A 26,029-nucleotide genomic window follows, 5' to 3' on the forward strand; every position below is an offset into this window, starting at 1 on the left:
GTGAGGTTGGAGACGAGGTCAGCAATATGATGATAAACTGGCCAGTGCCGCCAAGGGAGAATTGCAGTGGAAGAGCACCATTGGATAACCATGCGGGAGTCACATTCAACAACAAGCAGGCCTTGAAGATGGTCACAAAATATGGCAGGCCACGGTGTAAAGCGAGAAGTTCAGGCAGCAGTGGAGTTGGCATTCCCCATAGCTCTTGGGGTGACAGACCTCAGTCCAACTAACCAAATGGTACTTGAAAGCATCGCTGGATCCATGCCAAAGGAATCTCTTCCGAATCTGATCAATTTGGTTGCAGACCTTCACAGGGCAGCGGAGGAAAGGGAGGAAAATAGTTGGGATACCAATAATAGCTGCCCGAAGGAGGGTTAGTCCCCAGCCAATGAGAGAAGCCGCCGATGCCAAGTAGCCAATCGACGCTCCAATTTTTGGGTGACAGGATTCCAAAGCTGTTTGAGAGGCCGACCGGTGAAGAAGGGAAGCCCAAGGTGAGTGGTGGGAAGAGAACCGATCTGGCAACCCAACAACTCGTTCATGGCATTGAGAGTGTCATCAGGAATATTGAATCTAATTAGAGATGTTTTGCCCCAGCTAACTTTCTATCCCAACGTCAATTCAAAGAGACCAAGAAGGGATTTAAGGCACTGAACCTTGCTCAGGGTACCCATTCCAAATAGAATGGTGTCATCAACAAATTACAATAAGGGTGTGTCAAATTCGGCCTGAGGGGATACCGGTTGAAGCCATCCTAGCCGAGCGAACCAAATTAGAGAGATATTCTGCCATCAGGTTGAATAACAGGGGGAGAGAGGATCCCCTTGGCGAATACCCTTCGACCCTTTGAAATAGCCCAGAACAACACCATTAAGGATGATTGAGTAGGTAGCAGATGATATGCAGATATATATCCAATACCAACAATTGGGTCCAAAACCCATCTTGCCCATAAGGTCACCAAGGAGAGACCAGCAGATCCTGTCATAAGCTGTCTCCAGATCCAATTTCAGAGCAAAACAGGGCCTGCCAGAGCGGTGAAGATGATCCATCATCTCATGAGTGGCCATGGCAAATACTGTTGTAACTTCATTTGTGTAGTTGGAAACCAAATGTTCTCATTGGGATATTTTATTCATGCGAAAGGTTTGCAGATCATGTGGGAAAGAGGGAAATTAATTTTGACTGCTTGGTGATATATTGCTTTCTTAGTAGTATTGTTTTCTGTCTGACAGAAGACCAGGGAATGCTGTCCTTTCTTCAGTTTGATGAACATTTGACTAGTATAGATGAGGCTTTGTCACATTATCTAAATTGGGATATTTTGGAGGAATCTACTTCCGTTGGTTATTTACGATCCCTTTTTGAAAGAGACTATAACACAAGTAAAAACTACAGGCACAAAGGAAACTGGATTCCATTCCTCCAAGATTTGTGCTGTGTGGACTTGAGTTTTGATTTCAACATCTCTGATTTTTATAGAAGCCTTCACTAAAAAAAATATAAGGTGGTGTTGAAGCTCTTCTGTCATGTCTTACTCTCTTAATAGTGCTTTAAATTCTCCACCGTTTACACGTGCACAGATAAGTAACTATCTGACTGTTCTTTCCTAGAATCATGTCCTTTCTTGAGAGCTTGACCTTATGTAATGTGAAAGTAAGAACAGCAACTGGCCTGTTCTTGTCAAGAATCAGTTATCCATCATTGTGCAACCATGTGGATATTGAGCACCCACAAAATTTTGTTCTTGCTCTTTTTTTTTTTTTTTTTTTTTTTGAAATGATGCTGAATTTTATTAAGTCAAAAGTTCAAGAGAGCAAATTATGAAGAGGGAGGGGGGGCTTCCAAAACTATGAGAGATTGCTGGAAAGTTCCCAATTTACCCGCCAAAATTTGTTCTTGCTCTCTTATATGAGTTGAACAATTTTTTGTGCATAGATTCTCTACTCTCTCTTTCTTTCTCCCTTTTAAATGATTGCATTTTCTTACATACACTTTTACTAATTAGTTGTTATTGGATATGTTTGCGTTGTTAGGAATATGCCAACAATTTGTTCCTGCAATGTGACAAATGTCGAATGATGGTAAGACTACGTTATTTCTAGATATGTTCTATCTACCATGTATCCCCCCACCCCTCTCTCTCTCTCTCTATCTCTTACTTGTAAACTACTGATGTCTTCTCAGGTGCATGCTAGATGTTATGGTGAAGAACCAAAGGATGCAATTCTCTGGTTATGCAACTTATGTCGGGATGAGGCACCTAGGTGCCCTCCTCCTTGCTGCCTTTGTCCTGTTACTGGTAGTTGCCTACCTCAAAAAGATCTCTGCTGATGTGGAGGTTTAGATAAAGATACCCTAACGGGTTTGGATTGATATTCTTTCAGGGGGTGCTATGAAGCCTACAACTGATGGTCGTTGGGCTCATCTAACTTGTGCCATGTGGATTCCTGGTTTGTACTTATATAATGATGACTTTTGTTCATCACAAGCACTCATCTTCTTATATATTTTTGAGATGTTCCCTTTCCTGATTTCTTCCGCAGAAACTTGCCTTCTAGATGTCAAGAAAATGGAGCCTATTGATGGGCTTGAAAGAATTAATAAGGTGTCTTTTCCTCTATTTTTTTTTCAATTGGATTCTTTTCTTTTGAAAATATTTTTATGTTTTGCATTTCGTGTGTCTTAAATATTTAATGAAACCATTCATAAAGTGATGTAAAAACTTTGATCAAGGTGAGTATTTAACTACATCTTATGTTAATAATCTCTTCAGGACCGTTGGAAGCTTTTATGTAGTATTTGTGGTGTTTCTTATGGAGCGTGCATCCAGGTGAATGCTTGGTTTTTCTTTTAGTAGTTAGCATGGTTTCATTTTTCTCTCTTCCATAAGAATATTCCATTTACTTTTATATTTGTAAGTTTAGCACTTTGTTTGTTACCACCATGGCTAAAATCATACTTGTATGGTCTTGCTGTGTAATTGTTGTTATATTTATGATTAAATTCGAAATAGCAATGAGCTTTTGAGAGGTTGAATGCCATGGATAGAGATATGTAGATAATGATTAGTCTCTTTTGCAACTTGCATAAATATGGAAATCCCTCTCTGGATTGATAAGCTGTCCTCTTGGTAAATTTTGATCGAAATGAATAGTGTAAAATTTCCGAGGCAAAGCCTTACTTTGATCAAATAGAGTATAGAAGACACTGGAAAAGGTTTGTTTTATGAAAAAAGTTTAGCTATTATGCATTTCTCTTCTACTTGTGCTGCTCTTAGAGGCATTTGATACATAACCGTAAGCTATTTGGTAGATCGGCCCCACCTGGTCAAGGCATGCTCATGTGTGATGACAGACAATCTTATGCTTCGAAATGTTTTCCTTTTTTTTTTTTTTTTTTTGATTGAAATTTTTGACCATTTGGAGAGCTATTTAGGATGATAATCTTGATTAGGACACAGGCAAATGTAGAATTTCAGAAAGACAAATGACAGTAAAATCAATCCAAAGGTTACAAAGTAGAGGCTGATTGAGATAGGGGTAATTGGATTTTGAAATGTTCTGTTTCATGAAGCTACTTCTGTTTGTCAGGGTTTTGTCTATTTTTTGCATCTGATGCTTCAATGGGCAAATTTTTGGAAGCTGGGTCTATTGTTTTTAATACATTGTGTCTTGTTATATATCATTATTTTTTTCCTTCCTGTGAATGATATAAGATAAGGACATTGTACACGTTGTATTTGTGCCTTACAAAAGATACATGGTGTCTGAGCCATCAATATACAACATTTGGTGGTTTTCATTTCTATTTCCATTTAAGTTTTTGTAACTAACTGAAATATCTTATAGTGTTCAAAGAGTACTTGTCGTGTAGCATACCATCCACTGTGTGCTCGTGCTGCTGGTCTTTGTGTTGAGGTACCTTCTTTATTCTTCTTTATTTTGCCTCATAGCTTTTTCTTTCTTTCTTTTCTTTCTTGACGATAAATGATATTATTATTATTATTATTATTATTATTATTATTATTATTATTATTATTTTTAAATTAGGATTGTTTTGCTCCTCTTGTTAAGTACCCAAAAATAGTAATATCTTGTCCTGTTCTTTGTTTGGCCTTTTGTGTTTAGACTGAATAATCTTGTATTATTCTTGTGCTTCAACACAAATAATTGTGTGTTATTCTTGTATTATTCTTGTTAGTAGTTCTTATTCTCATAGTATTGTTATTGTTTCTTATTATTACAAGAATCGTTATTATCATTTTCTGATCTGAAGATTTTTGTTCCATGTTTAGCTTGAGGATGAGGACAAACTTCAACTCACGTCAATGGATGAAGATGAGGATCAGCAATGTATTCGCTTACTTTCCTTCTGTAAAAAGCATAGACAACCATCTAATGAACGCCTAAGCGGTGTGGAAGGAAAGGTGCTAGCCGCTAGAAATTGCTCTAGCTACATGCCTCCATCTAACCCATCTGGCTGTGCTCGAACAGGTTAGAAGCCTTCTAATATGACTTTCTGACCTATTAACACTAGCTCCTCTCTGTCCTTTGACTTTTTATATTGCATCACTGAATTGGGAGACATATGATTGCCAACAGAATGTGCTGGCCTGGTTCAGCCCTCAAAATTACCTAGACTTGCTTCATGCCAAAATATTTTTCTGAAAGACCTAAAAGAAAATCATCTGTCTGCTTTTTATTTGATTTCTTAATCCACATTGGCTTTGATTCTTATTGTCACAATGATTTTTGGCATGCAAATGGTCAGGTAAATTTGAGACTGGGCCTTGAAAGTCACCTGGTTTATTTCATAATTTTCTATGTTTCAAACCTGTTATTGTGTAATTCTATGTAATTTATAAAATTCATGTTCTCTGTTCTACTTTCTACTTTGGGTTTTTGAGCAGAGCCTTACAATTTCTTGGGAAGAAGGGGGCGCAAAGAGCCTGAAGCCCTTGCTGCTGCTTCTGTGAAACGTTTATTCATTGAAGATAGGCCATATTTGGTTTCTGGCTACCGTCAAAATAAGTCCCTCCGAGTTCTACCATCTAGCGATGAACTTGTGCTCACAAGTTTTTCCTTAAGCAAACACAAAATGAGAAGTTCTCACCCTGAGACTGTGGAGAATATTCTTTCTGTGGCTGATAAATACAAGCATATGAAGGAAACCTTCCGGAAGAGGCTTGCTTTTGGTTAGCTTTTTTGTCTCTCTTTTGTTTGTTTTGAACTTACTTTTGGTTAGCATCTCTTCCCTTGACAAATGCAGTTGAAGTCTATAAATATTTGATATTCAACATTTAAAATGCTTCATGTCAATTATTTTTAGGGTTCAGCTTAAAGTTTGATAGAAGAACTACGTAATGTTTTTCAACTTACAACAACAGTCATTTCTTACTAAAATACTTCCATTTGTGCAATACTCAGTCCTTGGTGTTTATGTTACTGTTTTACTGAGACAGTTAATCTACACTCTTGCTTTTACTCCTGCTACAACCAACTGAAAGAACATGTCATCTACTTACATTTTGTTGGCCTTCTTTACTTTTTTCTTCTTCTTATATAGGAAAATCGGGCATTCATGGATTTGGAATCTTTGCAAAGCAAACACATAAAGCTGGAGACATGGTACTTTTATTTGAATATAGTGCATATGTCTGGCCTTGCATTTTACTTTATACACACGTAAGTACTTCCTTTGTAGGTCATCGAGTATATTGGAGAGCTTGTTAGACCACCAGTGGCTGACCTAAGGGAACATTTTATTTACAATTCGTTGGTGGTAAGCTCTTCTTCTTACATTTCTATTTTTACAAAAAGACAGTTGGATGATGGTGTTTTACTTTGTTGAAGTGTCTGATTACCCCCTATGCATGTGATCTTGACAAGGTGCATAAAATTAGCATATGTTGCTGAGCCATCTTATTTTTATTTTTGCATTCTGCCTTTCAAACTTGACATATGCAGAGCTTGATTTGCCTGTATCAAAAAGTTAAATTGCATAATTTCTATGTTAGAATTCTAAAACATTTTTTAAGTCTTAGCTTAAGCTTTCCGAGAAGTTGCTTGATGGGCCCTCATTATGAACCCAGTCATTATCCTCCCTTCTACCGCATGAGAAAGTTGCTGGACAATTCCTTCCTTTCCTTGTTGAAGACCTCAATGAGAAAGTTGCTGGACAATTCCTTCCATTCCTTGTTGAAGACCTCAATACATCTGCCTATTTTTTTGTTGTCTTGCTGAAGAATTTTTAAACTTCACTGTATTAGAAATGGATTTCAAAGGCTTCCTAACATGTACAACAACATGATGGATGACAATCTTTTCAATATTATTACTCTTTTTCCCCAAGAACTCTGCCAGAGGCCTCTGGTTATTTTTGGACAATCAACCCTGCCTCTAGCTCTTGTTCTTGCTCAGAGATTTGAGGGTTGTTCTTCCTATGTTTTGATTGTACATGCTGGTCAAAGTGCATATATTAAGGCAGGAAGCATCCTTGGGTATAGGTATGCTTGAAATCCCAGACTATTTTCAGTGAGAATAAGACCTTTGTTGGTACTTAAACTCAATATGGAGAAGGCGTTTGATTGGATTTGTCAGCATTTCTTTGATTATCTCCTTGATAGAATGGTTTTTGGTGGAAGATTGAAGGTTTGGAAAGGAGTTGTGTCTCCGCTCGTCCTTTTCAGTGCTCATCATTGGCAAATCCTATGGGTACTTCAAGGGATCTAGGGATCTTTGTCCAGGTGACTGTCTCTCTCCTTTGGTTTTTAACATGGTTGGAAAAGCCTATCATCCCTTGTCAGTGCTGCTAAAGGTGCTGGTTGGTTAAATTCGATCTCCCAAAAACAAGATATGACATCCCTTTATTTCAATTTGTTGACGATATGATTTTTTATTTTTTTTTTGTTTTTTTGTGTGTGTGTGTGCGCCAACCTGATAAAAAAGAACCCAAAAGCTTTACTTACTTTTTATGAGATTTTTTTTGCCGAAGAGTCAATTGGTCTGGGACAACTATTTATGGATTGCGTGTTGACCCCACAGCCATTGCATAAATTGTTTCTGCCCTTAGTTGTAAGTTGTCATCTTTGCCATCGATATACATTGGCTTCCCTTTTTTTCAGACGGGCTAATAAAAACCTTTGATAACCAAGTATTGAAAAAAATTAAGAGACTTCTATCATAATGGAAGGGCAGGCTTCTCTCAAAAGGAGGAGGATTGACTCTCTTAATGTTCTTATTGCTGACCTCCTACCATATTCTCTCTCTTTCCTATATTGCTCAATTGGTGTGGTGGGTCGATTTGGAAAACTTGAAAGGCACTTCTTACTTTGGAAGATAACTTTCATCTTGCAAGTTGGGCAAATGTTTGGGGTCCAAATCCTATCCCAAAATGACTAGCAAAGTTAAAAAGCCTCTTTCCTAACAAATAAGCTAAGATCTTTGTATTCACTATTCCATGTGAGATTTTTTTTTTTTTAAATGATGCTGATTTTTATTAAGACAAAATTTCAAAAAAACAATTTACAAAGGAGGGAAGCCTTCCCAAACAATGAGAGATTGCTGGGAAGTTCCGAATTTTGCCAATTTATCAGCCAAAGAGTTGGTTGATCTAGGAAGGAGATACCAATTACAATGAGTAGAAGATACAATGTCAGCAATACTATCAGTGATGGGCCAGTGGCGCCAAGGGGGGAAGCCGTCTTTGGAACACCAACTAATAACCGTCTTCGAGTCGCCTTCAATGATTAGCTTGCCATGGAGACGATCCCTGAAGATTTGGAGGCCGAACAACAGAGCACTAACTTCAACAGTATTAGAATCGGCAATGCCAACTGGACTAGTATAAGAAAGAATAGGGTCTCCATTGTGACCTCTGAACACACCACCTACTCCAGTCGGCTCAAGACATTCAATAGCACTACCATCAAAATTCAGCGTAATGCATGTGAGACTATTCTTTAACATTGCCTCTCACATTTAGGTCCTCTTTTGTGGCTCCTACATGTGGACAGTTTGGGTGGAAGCCCACTTAAGAGAACTTGGTCTAATACCATTGTTGGATTGAGCCTGATTTCATCTCAAAATGACTTGCCACTTAGAAGGCCTATTGCTCAACATCATAACCCAATATCACTTTTTAACTCTTATCAATTTGGGACTATTCCCATTCAATACTTTCTCTCACATTCAGGCTTACATATAATGGGCTGGAGATGTGGGTACAAACTTACAACAAAGCACAAATTGGACCTGGGGCCAAGCAGAAATTATGCTCTGTCACTATTGTTGGATTGAGCTCAACTCTGTCTCAAAATGACTAGCCACTTAGGAGACCTATTGCTGAACATTATAACTTGATAACACTTCTGAACTCTTATCAATGTGGGACTATTCCCACTCAAAAAAAGAAGATTCTGGCAGTGACTATTGCTCTCTTTATGAATCGAGTATGGAAATTCATCAAATGCTCTTTGGCAGCATTTAATGGTGTCTAGGTTTACAAGAAACTATGTTGTGGTTAGTTGAATTTCATATTAGGAGAATGTCTCCTATTTGATGCAAAATTATTAAATTTCTCCCAAATTTCAAGAGTGGATCTTGGTTTCATATAGGAGATGGTTCATTAATACACTTTTAGACTGATTACTTGGTGTGGTAAGGGCTTCTGTGCTGGGTGCATCCTGAGTTATTTTTCTATCACATATATGCCTGATGTTCTTGTTGCTGATCTTTGTAGAATCTGATGGGCCAGTGGTTGGCCATAATCTTCTATTCGGGAGGAATCTAAATGATATCACTTTTGCAATCTGTTATCAGCTTTGGAGAGTCATTACTTTGGTGTCCATGGAATTCATAGAGTTGTTCAGGCCCCCTTTCACTTGGGCTTGTATGCTGTTAAATTGGATTACAACCTTCTTCTAGCTCTGAATATCATTATTTGTTTATTTATTACTATAATTTTTATTTGAGAAAGATGAATTATATTCAAGCCAAAGGCCAGAGAAGAATACTAGGGGAGGGCTCAAGGGCCATCCAAAGGTTCTATTCTTTGTTTGGAGTGCTGCCTGATGAAGGATTGTAACAGTCGAGACTACTGAGTATATTCTGATTTATTGCAATCTCTCTCATCAAGTCTGGTCTAATTTTTTTATCAAGAAGGTCTCAAGATTTGTTTTCCATCATCTTTTAGCCACATTATGGTAGATTGTTGGGGAAGGCTTTTCTTGCTTATGTCCCTTGGAGGGTTTGGCTAGAGAGAGATAGATGGCTTTTTTGGTCTTTTGTTTCTTTGACTGTTGATTGCACACACACATACTCTCATATGCTAAACCGTACACTCCCCCCGAAGGGCCAATCCTCCACAGTGATAGAATGAAGACATCTGTCAGCAGGAGATCTTGTGGGTATAATCTTAGGAATGATTACAAGCAATAGGAGTTTTTAGTTGCCAACTTCTCTGCGCACAAGCAATCTTGTACTTCCTGATCATGAGCCTACTAAGTAGTTTTTTTATGGTTGGTCTCAGGAAGCAGGTTATGGTGGTGTCTTCTGTTGGTCTGTTGGACCTGTTGCTTTCTCTTATGCTGGTCTTTTAGACCACTCAAGATTCATGCTATGTTTCATGGTCTGCACATCTACCACTTTCACTTTACTGACCCTCTAGTGGTTGAAGTTGATTCTAAAGCTGTTATAAGTTGGTGTGGGAATTTAGTGGTGCCTCCTTGGGGGCACTGCAACATCTTTTATGTGATTTATGATTTGCCTCATCTTGTGGTAAGTGGTTGCATGGTAATTGGTCTGCTAATTGTATGGCTGATTGTCTTTCTAAGGAAGGGGTTCATCACTAACCTCTCATTGTCTTTAAACTTTTCTGTTTGCTTGGTGATCTTTTGGCCTTTAATTGAAATTGCCTTTTGAATTTTTTTTAATAAAATTGATGCTCAATTAAAATGTTTTTATGTTTCAGACTTGTTTGCCACATGTTTTTTACAGTTTTATATGATAAATTTTCCAGAGAAAATTTCCATCCCTTTTATTCTTTTGTTGGTGTTGCCTATTCTTAGTGATGAATGGAAATGCATTTTGGAGTGTTGACTTAATTGCTATCATATTTCTCTTGTGCAGGGTGCTGGAACTTACATGTTCAGAATTGATGAAGAGAGAGTGATTGATGCCACTAGGGCTGGCAGTATTGCTCATTTGATCAACCATTCTTGTGAAGTAAGCTATGCGTAACCCGGTTACCTGTATGGTCTTGCTTTATCTGTTTGCTTTTGTTTTGCACTTTTTTTCCTTCTACCTGTGACTTTTTACATAAACTTTTTTTGATGATTTTGATGTTATTCATGTGATCATTTAAAAAAAAAAATGTTATTCATACGACAGTACACAACTGCCAACACAGGATCCACTTGTTAAATCATATCAGCTCATTGGAACACTATTTAAGTGTACTTTTTTGTTCTTCCTTTCGATACTGTATGGATGTGCAAACTTTGAGTGATTTTAGATTTTTGCACATTTTTTTATTTGAGTCAGTGAGTTGAGTGTCTTATTTTGATTTTTATGTATGTTTAGTTGACTGAGAGTGAATGCTTGGTGAATACTCACTTTTCATATGCCTATTGAAACTTCGATGGATTTTTTTCTTTTTTCTTTTTTGGGGGACAACAACTTGCTTGGATATTTTATTATTATTATTTCTTGAAATGGTATATTAAGAAAAATAGGAAAGGGAAGAGAAACTCCTCAAGGCCCGAGGAAAAGTGAATTCTCAATTACAAGATTAGATAAAAAAACCTGAGCCTTAGTTAAATCATCTGCAAGATGTTGCTGATCTGCAAACTTCAGAAAGGAAAATCTGCAAGCTTCTACTGCTCTTGTTTAGAATTTCTGCAGCAAACATAGATTCTAGTTTGCATGATGGTTAATGTCAGAATTAAGACATTGGGATGACATTGGACAAGATGTGCATCTGGGAACTATCTAAAATCCAAGGTTAGGATTTGAAGAATTGATGTAGTGCTTTGGTCAGGCACGAAGCTCATAGTTAGCTCGACTTCAGCCAAAGGTAACAATGAAGTTTTAAGAGGATAATTGAAGGAGCGCATTGGTCACATACCTTGGGCTCTTTGGAAGGAGCGCAATAATAGGTGATTTAACCTTAAATCTAATTCCCCAGAGGAATTCAACAACATTATTGTTGGCTAGATATCCACCCGGTTGCACACCAGAAAAGAGTCCTCCAATTTCATGGGAACCTCGCTTCGGCACAATTGGCACATACTTGCAAATTTATCTGATCCCCCTCGGCTTCCCACCAACATTGCCTGGACTCCCCTCCCCTTGGCTACATCAAAATCAACTTTGACGGTAGTGCTAGGAGCTGTCCGGGTAGGTTTTGATGGGGTGTTTCGTGACTCTCGTGGGACTACTCTCATTTCCTACGTGGGATGCGTGGCTGATTCCACTGAGGCTGAGCTTATGGCCCTACTGCAGGGACTCATTATCTTCCGGGATCGGTTAAGTGGGCCTCTCCTCATTGAAGGAGACTCCCAGGTGATCATCTGATAGTGCTCCTCCAACGTTGCGCCACCATGGAGACATTTTCACATATTCTACCAGATTATGGACATTGTAATGCTTCTTCAATGTATGTGGGCTCATGTGCTCAGGTCCGCTAATTCTTTAACTCTTTGGCTAAACAGGTTACTGCCCTTCAATTCCTCCGGGTTGAAAGGACACCTCTTTGTTTGTATCCTCTTTCTATCAATAAAATTTTCTATTTACATAAAAGAAAGAGGATAATTGAAGGATTGCTTATGAGGAATCGACTCAAACGAATTGAAGAGGGGGAATTCAGTCTAGGGAGTTGGGTAGTGGTAGTTTAAATAGTTTTAATTTAAGTTTTAAAATAGATTCTTCTTGTTGGATAAAATGGATAACTAATGTTTGGAAAAATTCACTCTTCACAGTGTGAAGCAAGTGCTAAATATGGGGCTTGATGAAGTTATACTCATGACACTGATAGTTTCTCCCACATAGAGAGCATCTTGTGGTTCTAATTGCTGCATGATGCTGATAGAGTCAGCTGGTTATGTCTCCTCTAAGAGATTGATCGACCTTCCACCAAAAAGGCTTGGTTAGCCTATACATCTAACTAGAGATGGGGATGGGGAACTATTAGAACCTCATATTGATCTAATGTTTAAGGAAGATGCATTTATAGATCCTTTGAAGAACTCCCAAGCCAGGCTCTCAATATGGTAATAATTTACCAATCAAGTGGCTACAACTTGAGTGATCCTTTAAGAAAATAAGATTTTTGTATGGAAGAGTTCTTTTTGGTCAAGGGTGGTGGATAAATGTTAGACAACACCGCCTCTGCGTTACATGTAGTAGTCTTGTGTCTACTTTTCAGCTTACTCTTGGTCACTAGAAACCCGCCTCCTAATTGTAATTTTAATTGGCAGACTTGATGGTGGTTCACCAGTGGTTCCCGCGGGCACCTCTTGGCCTCATGGAGATCCCTCATTCCGTTACAGCTAGCTTTTTCTGCTGGTGTTGGCTTCTATACTGGCAATGGCTAGAGCATCTCATTTTGGAAGGATAGATGGATTGACAATCTGACCCTTATGGACTCGTACCCTCTCCTATTCAATCTTGTGAGGGGCCAATTTGTTTCAGTGTCCAATATCAGACGTGGGGCCAGGAATGCACAACATTCGGACCTTCAATTTTGAAGAGGCTTGAAAGATGATGAAGACGAGGAAGCTTGCTGCCTTCTCCCCTCCCCAAGCAGTATTTGGATGAGGGATAGCTCCAATGATGAACTCATCTGGACCTCTGATCACAGTGCTGTATTCTCTGTTTCCTTGGCCTACTTTATGCTGAAAGAAGACAGGCGAACTCCTCCCATGCTGTTGCTATCAGTTGGAAGCTTTCCAGACACCCTTAAGGTTCGATGTTTCCTTGGTGTGCATTGATGGGCAAGATTCTTACTGCTAATAACTCTAGGAGGAGAGGCTATTTGGTCCCTAATGTCCTTTGTGAACTTTTGTGGGGATATGGAGGAAAATATTAGTAACATTTTTCTACATTGCTAGTTCGCCTGGCGAATTTGGCCTCATGTTTTTAGGAGAATTGGGATCTTAACTTGTGTTCTCAATAGTCTCACTCATCTAGAAGGGAACCAACCTCCCAAAACTTGGCAAAGCTTTCCTTTGGCAATATTAACTCATATCACTTGAGAGCTTTGGCTTGAGCATAACAATAGGTATTTCAGCAGCAAAAGTAGCTTAAAGGAAGAGATCATTCATAGAATTACTGGCTCCATTACTAGTTGGCTGGGGACCTGTAGAAGATTTTAAGTGTTTTTTTACCTCCTCTCTTCGGGACAATTGGAAGCTCCTTGCTCAGATGTCCGTTCCCTAGCTCACTGTCATGATAGAGCGGTCTCGTCTCTCTGCTGGGGCCATTAAGTTAAACTTTGATGGCAGTGCTCTTGGTTGCCAATGTGCCAGTCAGAATTGGTGGAGTTCAGAGATCATGAAGGGTTGATTCTTACCTCCTATTCAGGTCCTATTGGTTGTGCTAGCTCCTCCGCTGCAGAGCTTGTGACACTCAAGTAGGCACTTATCACTTTCATTGGGCACCTTGGGAGTCACTCTCAGCAACAACTTTGGATAGAAGTGGACTCAAAAGTCGTTATCTTATGGTGCTTTGCCCCATCTAAATCTCCTTGACGTCATTGGCAGATGTTTCATGAGATTCTTGATATGTCTTCTCATTTTGATGTATTTTGGCTTCATGTGTCTCGATCAGCGAATTCTTTGGCTGGCTCTCTTGCTAGAGAGTGGGTTGCCCTTCAACATCTTGTTGTCTCAGGTTCTTCCCTCTTGTGTTGTAATTTGCTTGGGTTTAATAAAATTTCACTTCTCTCTCTCTAAAAAAGAAGAGCCTGCCAACTTCAAATGCAACTTGCTGTGGAGTTTTGGACTGTTTCCCTAAGTTTGTGGTTCATCATAATTAGTGGGAATTATTGAACATGGTGAATTTCAGGAAAAATCATAGGGTTATGAGTTGGGAAAAAGGTTTCCTAATTTTGGCTAGTTATCTTTGGATGGACCTGGACCAAATTTTAACATGGTGTCTGTTGAGTGGGAAAAAAATCCCAAACAATTGACATGTGTTGAGAAAAATGATTAGGTTATAAGGTTAAAGTATAGGCTTCCTAAGTGGCTATTCATTTTGGGATGGAATTAGGCTCAACCCAACAATGGTATCAGAATAGGTTGTGTGTGCTGAGGTCTGATGTGTGCACCCCAAGTTATTTGTGTTGTATGAGTTCCATGAGGTGAGAGTCAGGTTGCTTGTATGACATGGACACGTTGCAGGCCTGCTATGTGTAAGCCTAGGCGTGAGGGAGAGTGTTGAGTGAGAAAAAAAAAATCCCACATTGAGAAATGTTAAGAAAAATGATTAGGTTATGAAGTTGAGCTACAGGCCTCTGAGTGGCTAGTCATTTTGGGCATGGAACTGAGCTCGACCCAACAGTATCATAGCAGAACATATGCCTTGTTGGCCTAGTTTGTACCTCTATTGTGTTGTATGTTAATATCTATACAAGGGTTTTTTGGTCATTTCTCCTTACTAGAATATACATCTGGAGTTAGCTATAGGCTGTGTGTCATGTTAGGAACTTTGTGGTTCAAATTTGGTTAAACTCTGAATTGTAATTATTAAGTTATGTGAGTTGAGGTTATAAGGGGTATTATTGTAATCTTGCTTATGTTATCACTTAAGTGAATAAAATAGTAGCGAGGCACGATTTTTTGCCTCCAACAGTGCTGCTCTCGCATTGTTCTCTCCCTCTTCTTCTCTATTTTTTTCTTTTCCTCTCTCTTTTCCTTCTCAAGCATATGTTTTTCCAGTTCACATTTCAAGCTTGTTGTTTATTTGAGTAGGCCCAAACATGAGAGCTAGTGTTAATGGGAATTATCCTACATGAGTTAATATCAGGAAAATTCATATGATTATTAGTTGGGAAAAGATCTCTTAACTTTCGCTAGCCATTTATAGATGGACTTGGACTCAACTTTAACAATGACTATTGTCAAAATTTCATGAACGTGAGTAGAAGAGAGAGAAGAGAGAACGTTAGAGAGAGAATTTGCTTCATGTTAAATAGTATTGAGGAGGTGAGGGTTAGGGTTGACCCCTTTCTCTTATTTGTGACGTTTACCCTAACAGGTTAGGGTTCACCCCTTTGTCTTATTTGTGACAGTTACCCTAAAAAATTACTATAATGTCCTTGCTCCCCTTACACTCTGAGAAATAAGATTAAAAACTTTCTTAAAATCCTAAGTAAATAAAAATTACATCTTCTAATACTCACCCTTAAGTTGGAGCTTATAGCTTCAGATTGTCATAAAATAAGTTTCACACTGTTCCCATTTGTAAGCATAGGAAAGAAGATATAAAATACATCTCATCAGTCTTCAAAATCTATAGCTTGTCATTGCTATGCGGCTTCAACTTTTATGTTGCTTTAACTCTTGAGTACTTGTAGGATAGTTTTTTGAAAAGATGCTGATTTTAATTAAGAGAAAGCTCAATCGAGAAGATTACAAGGGGGGGGGGGGGGGGGGGGGGAGCTATCTTTTGAGCACCAGTTGATGACAATTTTAGAATCTCCTTCAATAAACAGCTTGCCAAGGAGACGCTCTTTGAAGATTTGAAGGCCGAATAGAAGAGCACTCACTAGTATTTGAATCAGCAATACCCACCAGCCCTGCATAAGATAGAATAGGGTTTCCATTGCTGTCTCTGAAAACACCACCAGCTCCAGCCGGCCCAGGACAACCTAAAGCATTACCATCAAATTTGAGTTTGATGTAGTAATAAGGGGGATGATCCCAGGTGGCCATAATCTTGGTTTTGCACGGGCCCGCCATAAGCACGATCAAGCCCCGATTTTCCCGAAGGGAAATACCTGATAGAGAGGCAAACTCCTTCCTGGTATGTAACCAACTCGAGATAAGGTCCACTGCATGAGAAACCGTGTTTTCAGGGGTGCTAGCCTTGGAGTTGAATCTCCGGTTATTGCGCTTGAGCCATAGGCACCATGGGACATGCTCAATGCATGCCAAGAGAATTAGCTTGCCCAACCTAGGAAGGCGGATCCCCATAACCATCTCGTAGGTTCCAAAGAGGTCCTGATGTAGCCCCATTTGAAGTCCAATCTTCTGGAAGATCTTCATTTAGACTTGCCAAGAGAAATAACAATGTAATAAAACATGTTGGATTGTCTCATTGCTCGTACCACAAAGGGGACACGTACAATCGGGGGCTGTGTAGCCTCTGCTATGGAGAATATATGCCAGTGAACCCCAACTTGAACGACATTGAGAGCATTCAACTTTTATTTTATTCTCCCCCTAAATAGCACACCACCTCAAGATGTTCAATCAGACATAACATATGGAATAGAAGAACAAGAAAGAAAAAAAATTCTCTACCCTGATGGATGGTAAAACACAAGGAAAAAGTAGAAATATATGGGTGACATAATTAGGTCAGTAGATTAAAATATCTAATGACAACAGAAAACCACCTATTTTTTAAGGGCTATAGTAGAAATCCTTCCCACTTTTAGTGGCCCTAGTAGGAGACCACCCGCTTTTAAGGGAGTTAGTCGTAGACCCACTTAGGAGTGGTAGAAAACTACCCTTGTAAGTGCAGCAATATGTCACCAAGGGTGAAATCACCCCATATAGTCCACAATACGAAGACTAACCCAAGGACTATGAGATTGACACAATGACATCCCAATGCAAGGGAGAAAATATTTTTTACACTAGTTCAAACCATACAACATAACTAAAAATTCCAAATAGTAAACAAAGAGTTCTAAACTAAACATAAGAATTGATCTCATCGGACAATAAAGAATCCTCTTCAGAGTCAAGATGGAATGATAGAAGAGTGAATTCAAAAGAGTCCACAGAGTCAAAACTTGTTGGGTAGCCTCAACAAACAGACCTCAAATAAGAGTTCAGCATAGCTTTTTCTTCTCTCAAGAGTACTATTAGTGTTCCTCTATTGTTATGTACTAGAAGGCAAACGAATGTGTTGACATCATTGTCTGCTGAAAATCAAGAACTAGAGGAATTTTCTTGTCCATGATGTGAAGAGGATGAAAACTTTTGAACAGCCTCCTCTTTCAAGCTTTAAATATAGCACTTCACAACAGGTAAGCCATCTCCGTCAACAGGCCTTGGCCAAACCCAACTGGCTCTATTTCACACATAAGACATACACTTCCAAGACAGTATCATTCAAAGTGGCACCGTAACTAGATTAAAGGAATGACATCAGTTCTCTGGAATTTGTACAAATGTCATTTTGCTACAGGCCACAGAAGAGAGGGGGCATCCAACTGTTGCAGCTATAATGGCTGTCTTTTTACCAGTATACAGTAAAGCCAGTGACTACAGTGAGCTGGATGTCAAACTTACTGCCATACAACATAACAGATTAATGCTCAGCAGTCAAGATAAACATGAGTTGTGCTTTAGATGAAGACAAAATCAGGCACACAAACACAAATTGCCTACAAATACTGGCTAAAGGAATTCACAGCATGTCAAACCAAAGCTGTTGGAAAACAATGATCTAAGCAAGAAGGAAGAGGTGGACAGAAGCAGCCTCTCCACATTCCTCTCTCTCTCTCTCTCTCTCTCTCTCTCTCTCTCTCTCTCTCTCTCTCTCTTTAGGAAACAAGATTGTATAAGAAACTACTTTCCCGGAAACTCAATTCATAGAAATTACATCTTCAAAAAATGATGATCCTCGAAGAGTTTCTTGATTTGCTAATGTCCAAAGGAGCGTCCTGCAACCACAAACCAAACACTAAGAGCTATTCTAACTTCTCACTTGGGCATGTTAGATGGCTACTGCCAGATAAAGTGCTTTACTAGGTTTTGTATTCAATATAATTTTTTTTTTTTTATCTTTTAACTGCCAAATTATGAATAAGATTGTTAGTGTCTCTTGCTTTGGATCTGCAGCTGCATATGTTGAAGGTGAGTGGTGGTTAGTAAAATTTAGTGTTCCTTGATACAATAATATCCTGTAGTATTATCAACTTGCAGTTGTTTTTTGCAGTATCCTTCTTTCTTTCCTCTTTCTCTCTTTCTCATAAACAATGAACTTTTATTAAAAGGGAAGGAAATATAGATCATCACCAAAGAGGAAAGAAACAAAGAGAAGTGCGTGATCTTAAAAAAATAGGCTAGAGACTAAAAGAAGAAAAAACTTACTTTCCTTGTTGCCCATGAAAAGGTGTTTTAAGAAACTTCACCTTTTCAATATTTCAGCAGTTCATGCTCGTTTCCCATTTTGAGCTAGTTATGTGACAATATTTGTTGATTCCTATCTCTATTATACACGGCTGACACTTTTAGAATCGCACTTTTGAGCATACCTAAATGCTGTATGTATGAGATACCCTTAGTGCAAACTCTCTTCGGCTTTTGATTTCTCTGCATTCTAATTCTATTTCCCATGCAGCCTAATTGCTACTCAAGAATGATAACTGTGCATGGGGATGAGCATATAATTATATTTGCAAAAAGAGATATTAACCAGTGGGAAGAATTGACATATGATTACAGGTTCCAATCTTCCTTTTTAACCTGTGCCTTACTATTCTGGTCCTCTCTCTTGCAATTATTGATTTTGTTCTGTACTTCACCCTCAGGTTTTTCGCAATTGAAGAAAAACTTGCTTGTTATTGTGGCTTCCCTAGATGCCGTGGAGTTGTCAATGATATTGAAGCAGAGGAACAAGTAGCTCCATTACGTGTACCTCGCTCTGAGCTCATTGAGTGCACTGGAGAGTATATTGTTAGTAGATTTTAATCTTTATACATGACATTATGCTTGCCGTTTAAATTATGAACTTTCTTTTTTTGAGAAAGTAAATTATGAACTTTCTTTTTTTTTAGAAAGTAAATTATGAAGTTTCTTTTTTTGAGAAAGTAAATTATGAACTTTCTTAGTGGATGTAAACTGAAGTTTCAATGCAAAAGCTTCTTTCAAGATAAGTGAAGGATTTTTTTTTTTTTTGTGGTCATCCAGCTTAATTTGGGAAAAAACTGAGGTACATTGGAATTTTTTGATAATATGCACAAAACTTTTCAGAGTGTTGCAGTGCCAATCATTTAGGACTAGATCAAATAGCATACTGATAAATTGGTCAGTCATCTCACAATTACAAGCTAATGTTAGAAATCCTAAAAATCTGTAGACGATGCAAGATTCTTATCTACTGAACCCTTGTTTCAATCCAGGCGTAATAGAACAGAAATGCAAATGGACATGAAACATGGAGCAGATAAATGGGGAATAAGAGTAGAACAGAAATGAAATTTGGGTATGATAAATTTGGTCAGTTCCATACTAAAATTACTAGCCACTGTTTGGAGTCCTATTCTCAATTAATAAGCCTGCAATCTGTCAAACTCTTTCTGGGGCCTGTTACTTACTAACCTATGCAAAGGAGAAGAACCTCAGAAGTCAGCTTCACAGAAGATAGGATCCTAAGTCTCAAGCAGCAATCGGAGAATCAAATAGTTTCTAGTAGCTACATCTTCTGCATTAAAATTTACTCAGCAGGCCATATTATCATATAGATTGTGATCAGTTTTACTGAGAAATCCGAAACATGAATTGACATTGTTCCCCTTGAGCATTTCTATACAAAAAACAAGCTTTTCGAGTCCACTCAAGTATAAGTTGCTACCCTTTGCCAGTATGAAACACCCACTGGGAGGACTTGGTACCCTTGGACTCTTCTTTTTCTTTCCTCCTAATCTCAAAGCTATGAAGTTGGTGTGATTGTAGCTACTTCCTATCAGATTGCGTTGCACCTTTAGTTACCAAATAAGTAAAGACTTTGCATGCTCAGTTGGGCAGGAATTGTACATTGTAGGTTCAGTGATTTTAGGATCTCTGATGGATCAAACTCTCAAAGTTTGAATCTTGTGTCATTATTTGGTTTACTTTGTATTTACTTCTACTTCTGTCTTGCAGTTTTGAATAAGAAAAGCTGACTACATTAAGGATTTGTAATCAAGTCAACACAAACAAGTTATTGATTTGCTTGCTATCTTCTCTGGCATGCAAGTGAAAGTGCTTTTGAAACTGTAAGATACACAAAGGACATTGATCTTAAAATTAAGATACTGAATACTGGAGGGATTCGGCTTCTCTCAAATTTCCTTCTTTATTCATATTATACTGACATCGTTTACAGAGAGTAAGAGGATTGGTTCTCAAAATTGGAGCATGTAAATACAGAAGAGTGCCTCCCGCAGGTTGTTTAGCTTCACTTCCTACTTTTAAGTTAAAGGCTTGCCTATCCTGAATTAATACTGTGACACTTTGTATTGCAGATTTGACTGTATCACTTGAGTATCTTATGCATCATCCATTCCATTGTCAACTCTATCCCATTGTCTTTTCCTACTTCTCTGGCTTCTTGGTTTCCAGAACTGGAGAGATTCTTGATGCACATTAAGGACTGATCTGCTTGTAGTATATGTAGAGTTACTGGAAACTCCAGCTATTGTATACTGTAGTTCTTGATTTATATGAAATGCAACATTTTTTTTTTATCTACAATTTTAATGAGCATTACTAGTAAAAATTCTGGAAAAACATACTTTCTCATAATCCAATTTTGATCATCATGCCAAACAAATCTCGTGATTGGTAATGCTATTGTCACCATGTTTTTACGACTTAGCGAGTCGAGCTGTGGCTCGGCTGGGTTGACTCGGTTTTGAGATGGGGAGGGTTGGGTTCAAGCTTTGCTCCTTCTATTCTGGGCAAGTCTATCCTAGTCCGGATCTAACTTGGGTGTTCTGACTCGAATTTCCAAGGATTCAAGTTCGGTTGTGTAAGAATATGGTGACAAATTGGTGGTCATAAAAATATTGGCTTTTAGAAAATAAAGACCAACATGGAACTCTGGTAACTATTTTTTTACCAGTAAAAGTTTAGATTTGGGTGAAGAAAGAAGAGAAAATTGAGAGAAAAAGGAGAAAGGAGAAGAAGAATTTTTTAAAGAGCCTGAAAAGTTTCATTGGGAATTGTGCACGAATCCTCAGACTTCTTAAATATGTGTTTTTAATTATAAATTATAAAAATACCCTCATACATTTAATAAACTTTAATATCTTATGTACATGAAAATTTAACCATTGATATAATTTAACATGCAAAACAAGATTATATAAAGTAAACTAACCATTGAAGTGGAAAATAACCAAAATACCATTGGAGGGTAAAATAACTAAAATACCCCTGAATGTATTTTCTCTCACTACTTTTAAAACACTTTTTTTTATAAATTATTTTTTACTATTTCAGACTAGGCCATCTTCTTCTATAGAAGACTGGGAGAAGGGTCAAAACCTGGTTTACCAAGTTGAATTTGTTGGTTTAATTGATGCACTACTTGACTTGACTAGTCATTTGTCATTTGTCACATGAGAGGGGGCAAGTCACCTCTTTTTCTCTTTCAAACTAATGGAGAAGGCAATCCTCTCCTAACTGCACCAAAAAGGGGGGGAAGAGATGGGTGGTAGCCCCCTCCCACCACAAGGAGGGTAGGAGAACCATGCCACCTTTGCAGAAAGACAGAAAGGTAGAGAAGGGGGGGGGGGGGAGTTCTCTGCCCTTTATAGACTGAGGGATATCATTGTGGGTTCACTAAAAATTTAACTTAGGTTCAATTTGAGGTTGGTGACCAGTTATATTTTATAACCTTGGATGTAATTTATTAGAAAGACCTCAAGTTTTTGCCTTGAAAAGGAGTTCTGTAAAATACTAATACCTGTCAAAATTCAAAGTCAATCCAAAATCCAAACAGGCTTCGGAAAGATCAGCAGAAGGGAGAGATGAAGTTATGAAAATTCTCAGTTGCAGACTATAAAAAAATTTCATACTATCAAGCTATAAAAAAAAAAGAGCAGACAAAGACTAGTTTCCAAGCAGACAAAGACTAGTTCCCAAGTCACCTTTCATAAAAAATAAAAAATGTACATCCTGGATGTCTAATTTTGCCGGCCATTTTACCCTCAAGGATGGAAAATCGAGAAAAGGCAGGCGCAGTTTTACTTTTAGATAAGTTATACTGTTCTATCCAGTTGCTTCGCAGTTGAGTACTTTTTTGAATTTTAGAAGGGGAATTGATACTGTATCAGACCAAAAATCATCCGTTGATCTTCAGCCTGGTGGTGTTAATGCTACATATTAGCAGTTTTTGGTTTGACAGAAGAGGCATTGAGTCTGAGCAAAAGCAATGGCTATTTCCGCCGTCAAGAGACAACCCAAAGCAGCTCCTGGTGTTCGTCAGCCGCAGCGCTTGCTGCTGTTGCTGGTGGCCATTGCAGCAGTACTTTCTTGGTTCATATATGTCCGTGCAGGGTTCGCAAAACATGGATTCTCTGAGGAACCGCCCATGATCCCTAAAGTTATCTCCCGTCACCAACCCATTGACGCTGTTCCGAGTTCCTTTCCACCGCCGCACTTGTCTCATTTGTCTGCTGCAAGTAATTCTTCCCAGTTCCGGGAAATGCTGACGCAGAATCCGGAGTTGGCATCAACCATGACTGCGAAGCTCGAACATCCCTACCATAATTGGGAACTTTTTAGTCTGGACTTCGAAGAAATGTTGAAAACCATGAAAATTTTTGTATACCCAGACGTTTCTTATGAGTCCTCTCCCTTCGCGAGAATTTTCCTTCCCCACCGCAATCCTCTGGATCCGAAGCTTGGAAATTATTATAGCGAACACATGTTCAAGATCAATCTTCTACGGAGTTCTTTCCTCACCTCCGACCCGGAAGAGGCCCATTTCTTTTACATGCCATTTTCCATAAATGCTCTGCGGAATGATCCTCGCGTGCATTATGAGTCATCGATTGCTGATTTCATCGCCCAGTATACCTCTAACATCAGCAGAGAGTTCAAATTCTGGAATGCATCAAAGGGGTCTGACCATTTTTATGTTTACTGCCATTCTGTTGGTCGAGACGCCGCCGAAAAGCATCATGAACTTCAGACTAATGCCGTCCAGGTGACTTGCTCATCCAGTTATTTCCAGAGATTGTTCATTGCGCACAAGGATGTCGGTCTGCCCCAGGTATGGCCTCGTCAGCCGGAGAAACAACTGGTTCTTCCTGAAACAAGGTGAGAAAGAATCTCAGTTATTTTTATTGTTTATTCTTCCATAAGAACATCGTTCAGAAAAAAAGAAAAAGAAAAAAAAAAGGTTTTCGTATGTGAATAATCGAAACGAATATCTATCCTGGAATAAGCATAATCCTAGGATACACACTGTCATCTAGTAATTCTGCAAGCTGCAACAGTGCAATATTTCTTACGTTAAAATGCAGGTTTAATTTGTTTACAGATTTGATATATAGCTTATTCAAGAGCAGTTCCTTGAAGCTGAAAGTATAGAACACAAATACACAATTTGGATTTAGAGACCTTTGACAAGCTTAGCTTTTTGGTTTTGTGTTACATTCTTAATCAAATAAAATATTCTGTTGCACTTAACATGGCCTGCTTTGTAGTTCTATGTACAAACTTGGGTTTGGAAGCTTTAGTTCCAGAGCCAAAAGGTAGGTAACTTGGCATCAAGGAGAACGAAAGAGAGAAAAGTTGGATGAGAGAAAGACAATGCTTAGCCAAGAAACAAAGAAACGATGGAAACAAAAGAGAAATTTATGAAACTATCCAAATATTCCTAGAGCATAACACAGAATCTACTCTGCTTATCTCCTAAAATATTTTTGCAACATAATATGAAATATACCTCTGCATCCTGCACCAAATAACGACCATAATATGATTTTATAAATTGCATGACCACCCCTTTAACCCCTTAATTACAAATGATTACCCAAGAAAATAATAAAATTCCATTAAAAACTTATCATACTAAGCATGCATGTTCATGGAACTGACTGTGATCTTTGATGAAGATCTTCCAGTTCTTTTCTCCTCGTCCTTTGGGCATTTTTGTGTAGCTGCCAAAATACTAAAACTGACGTCAAACCCCAGCTTCTCTTGCAAGTGTCTGAGTTCTACTGGGACAATTTTAAAAATGGACTTGTGAGGATCTCTTGCAATTGTCCCAGTTGGAGGATGGTCGTCTTTCTGAGAAGACACCTGATGAAGAATCCCCGGGAAAACTTTGTGAAATTGCTGCAAAGATTGCACCAAAAGCATGTAGATTGCTGATGTTTGCCATTGTTCCAAAATATGTGCAATTCAGACCCCAAAATTTTAAAAACAGCTGATCGCTCCGTCTGCTTGTGTTCAAAATGTGCTGTTTTCTGCCAGATGGTACCAATCTCACAGAAGCCAGTGGAGTTCAAACTTTGCCAAACTTTTTAACAAAATTTTTGTTAACTACAATGCGTTACAGGAGTGAACCTGGTGTGGCATCTGTGTGGTTCTGAGATGGAATCTATACGAAAGGATAAAATGCCACGTTAGTTAGGGGTGGGCAGGGCAGGTCCAGGCCAAGGACAAATGGAAACTGTGTCCATATGGGTGGGTGGGAGGCACTCGATGTCTTTCTTGTGTTGTAGAGTGATTGGAAGGCACCTGTCTCGTAGGCTTCTGCAGGCAGGGAAGGGGAAGGTTCCCATCTATCTCTCTGCCTGCAGGCCATGGTGAAGAGGGAACGGGCAAGAACCAGCAAGGGAAAACATTTTATGTGACATGGCTACCCACATTGGATGCCACATTGTATTTATAAAACTCCACACTTGCAGTTAGCATTTTCGAACTTCACATCTTTGTTGTCGAGGGAATACATGTAAAAACGAATGAATTCTTGTGGGTGCATATTTGTTTATCTAGATGAATAATATTGATACGATGGGTTCATCAATGACAGGGTAAGACTGGTGTTTTTCGCCGGACGGGCAAAGAATTCCAACATCCGGGAGGAGCTCTTTTCCTTGTGGGAGAACGACACCTCTTTGGACATTTTCTCCAGGACTCCACCTTTCCCTTACGAGGAAGGATTCAGGAGGAACAAGTTCTGTCTTCATGTCAAGGGATATGATGTCAACACAGCAAGGATCTCGGATGCTTTACACTACGGCTGTGTTCCTGTTATAATTTCAAACTATTACGAGCTTCCCTTCGCCAATGTGTTGGACTGGACCAAGTTCTCAGTCATCCTCAGCAGCCAAGATGTATCTTCACTCAAGCAGATACTGTTGTCGATACCCAATGAGGTGTATCAGAGTATGTATTCGAATGTTTGCAGAGTTAGAGAACATTTCCGGTGGCATATGAAGCCCAGAGGCTATGATTCCTTTAACTTGATTGCTTATCAATTATGGGTCAGAAGAGGAGTTTCCCTTTATTTCTTCAGGTTTTTGTTGTTGTTCCATGGATTTCTTTTGGGATTTTGGGTGACTGCAATTCGTATTTTTTTCCCTCGGAAGATCAGGTCAATGTGTGAAAATTCCTAGGGTCGGTTTGGAATCCCATGGAAAACAAAGAAAATAAAATAAAATAAAAATTTGATTATTATTATTATGTAAATAAGTTACTGAAAAAGAGAATTTGATCATTATCTCATTTTTACTAACTATTTTTGAGAATAAAAATAGTCAAATTTTTATTTTTTTTCTTCTCAATTATAGGTCAGAAGAGGAGTTTCCCTTTATTTTTTCAGTTTTTTTTTTTTTTTTTTTGTTCCATTGATTTCTTTTGGGATTTTGGGGTTATGCAATGGGAAAGGATTAGGTCAATGTGTGAAAATTCTTTAGGATATGTTTGGAAAATAAAAGAAAATAAAAATTCGATCATTATTATTCATAAAAATAGTTAGCGCAAAGAAGAATTTAATTATTATATTATTTAATAATAATTAAATTCTTATTTTTTTCTTTTCTTTTCGAGGGGTTCTAAAACAGACTC

General features: G+C 38.5%; 2 protein-coding genes across 4 annotated transcripts in view; both read left to right on the forward strand.

Annotated features, from left to right (window-relative positions):
- Positions 1–20,695, forward strand: part of LOC137943793 (histone-lysine N-methyltransferase TRX1-like) — a 29,716-nt gene extending 9,021 nt beyond the window's left edge. The window contains exons 12-27 of one of the 3 annotated variants that reach the window (XM_068789233.1): positions 2,040–2,087; positions 2,191–2,305; positions 2,391–2,456; positions 2,550–2,611; positions 2,780–2,836; positions 3,855–3,923; positions 4,301–4,499; positions 4,916–5,200; positions 5,572–5,633; positions 5,710–5,787; positions 10,134–10,229; positions 18,582–18,685; positions 18,772–18,916; positions 20,105–20,217; positions 20,328–20,388; positions 20,467–20,695. In XM_068789233.1, coding sequence (XP_068645334.1) covers positions 2,040–2,087; positions 2,191–2,305; positions 2,391–2,456; positions 2,550–2,611; positions 2,780–2,836; positions 3,855–3,923; positions 4,301–4,499; positions 4,916–5,200; positions 5,572–5,633; positions 5,710–5,787; positions 10,134–10,229; positions 18,582–18,685; positions 18,772–18,916; positions 20,105–20,110 — 1,392 coding nt within the window. In that variant the 3' untranslated portion in view covers positions 20,111–20,217; positions 20,328–20,388; positions 20,467–20,695. Of the gene's footprint in view, positions 1–2,039; positions 2,088–2,190; positions 2,306–2,390; positions 2,457–2,549; positions 2,612–2,779; positions 2,837–3,854; positions 3,924–4,300; positions 4,500–4,915; positions 5,201–5,571; positions 5,634–5,709; positions 5,788–10,133; positions 10,256–18,581; positions 18,686–18,771; positions 18,917–20,104; positions 20,389–20,466 lie in introns of those variants that run through there. The other 2 variants (XM_068789229.1, XM_068789238.1) reach the window with 2 other exon arrangements.
- Positions 20,696–22,247: 1,552 nt separating this feature from the next.
- LOC137945145 (probable glycosyltransferase At3g07620) lies at positions 22,248–25,578 on the forward strand. Its single transcript, XM_068790938.1, has 2 exons — positions 22,248–23,269; positions 24,993–25,578. Exons 1-2 carry the CDS (start codon positions 22,380–22,382, stop codon positions 25,576–25,578), a joined length of 1,476 nt encoding a protein of 491 aa, XP_068647039.1. The 5' UTR covers positions 22,248–22,379.
- The last annotated feature ends 451 nt before the right edge of the window (positions 25,579–26,029 follow it).

The sequence above is a fragment of the Aristolochia californica genome, unplaced genomic scaffold (genome assembly GCF_029961685.1).
Source record: "Aristolochia californica isolate CCGP_79_NKW_82.1479 unplaced genomic scaffold, dmAriCali1.0.hap1 SCAF_1, whole genome shotgun sequence".
Lineage (NCBI taxonomy): Eukaryota > Viridiplantae > Streptophyta > Magnoliopsida > Piperales > Aristolochiaceae > Aristolochia > Aristolochia californica.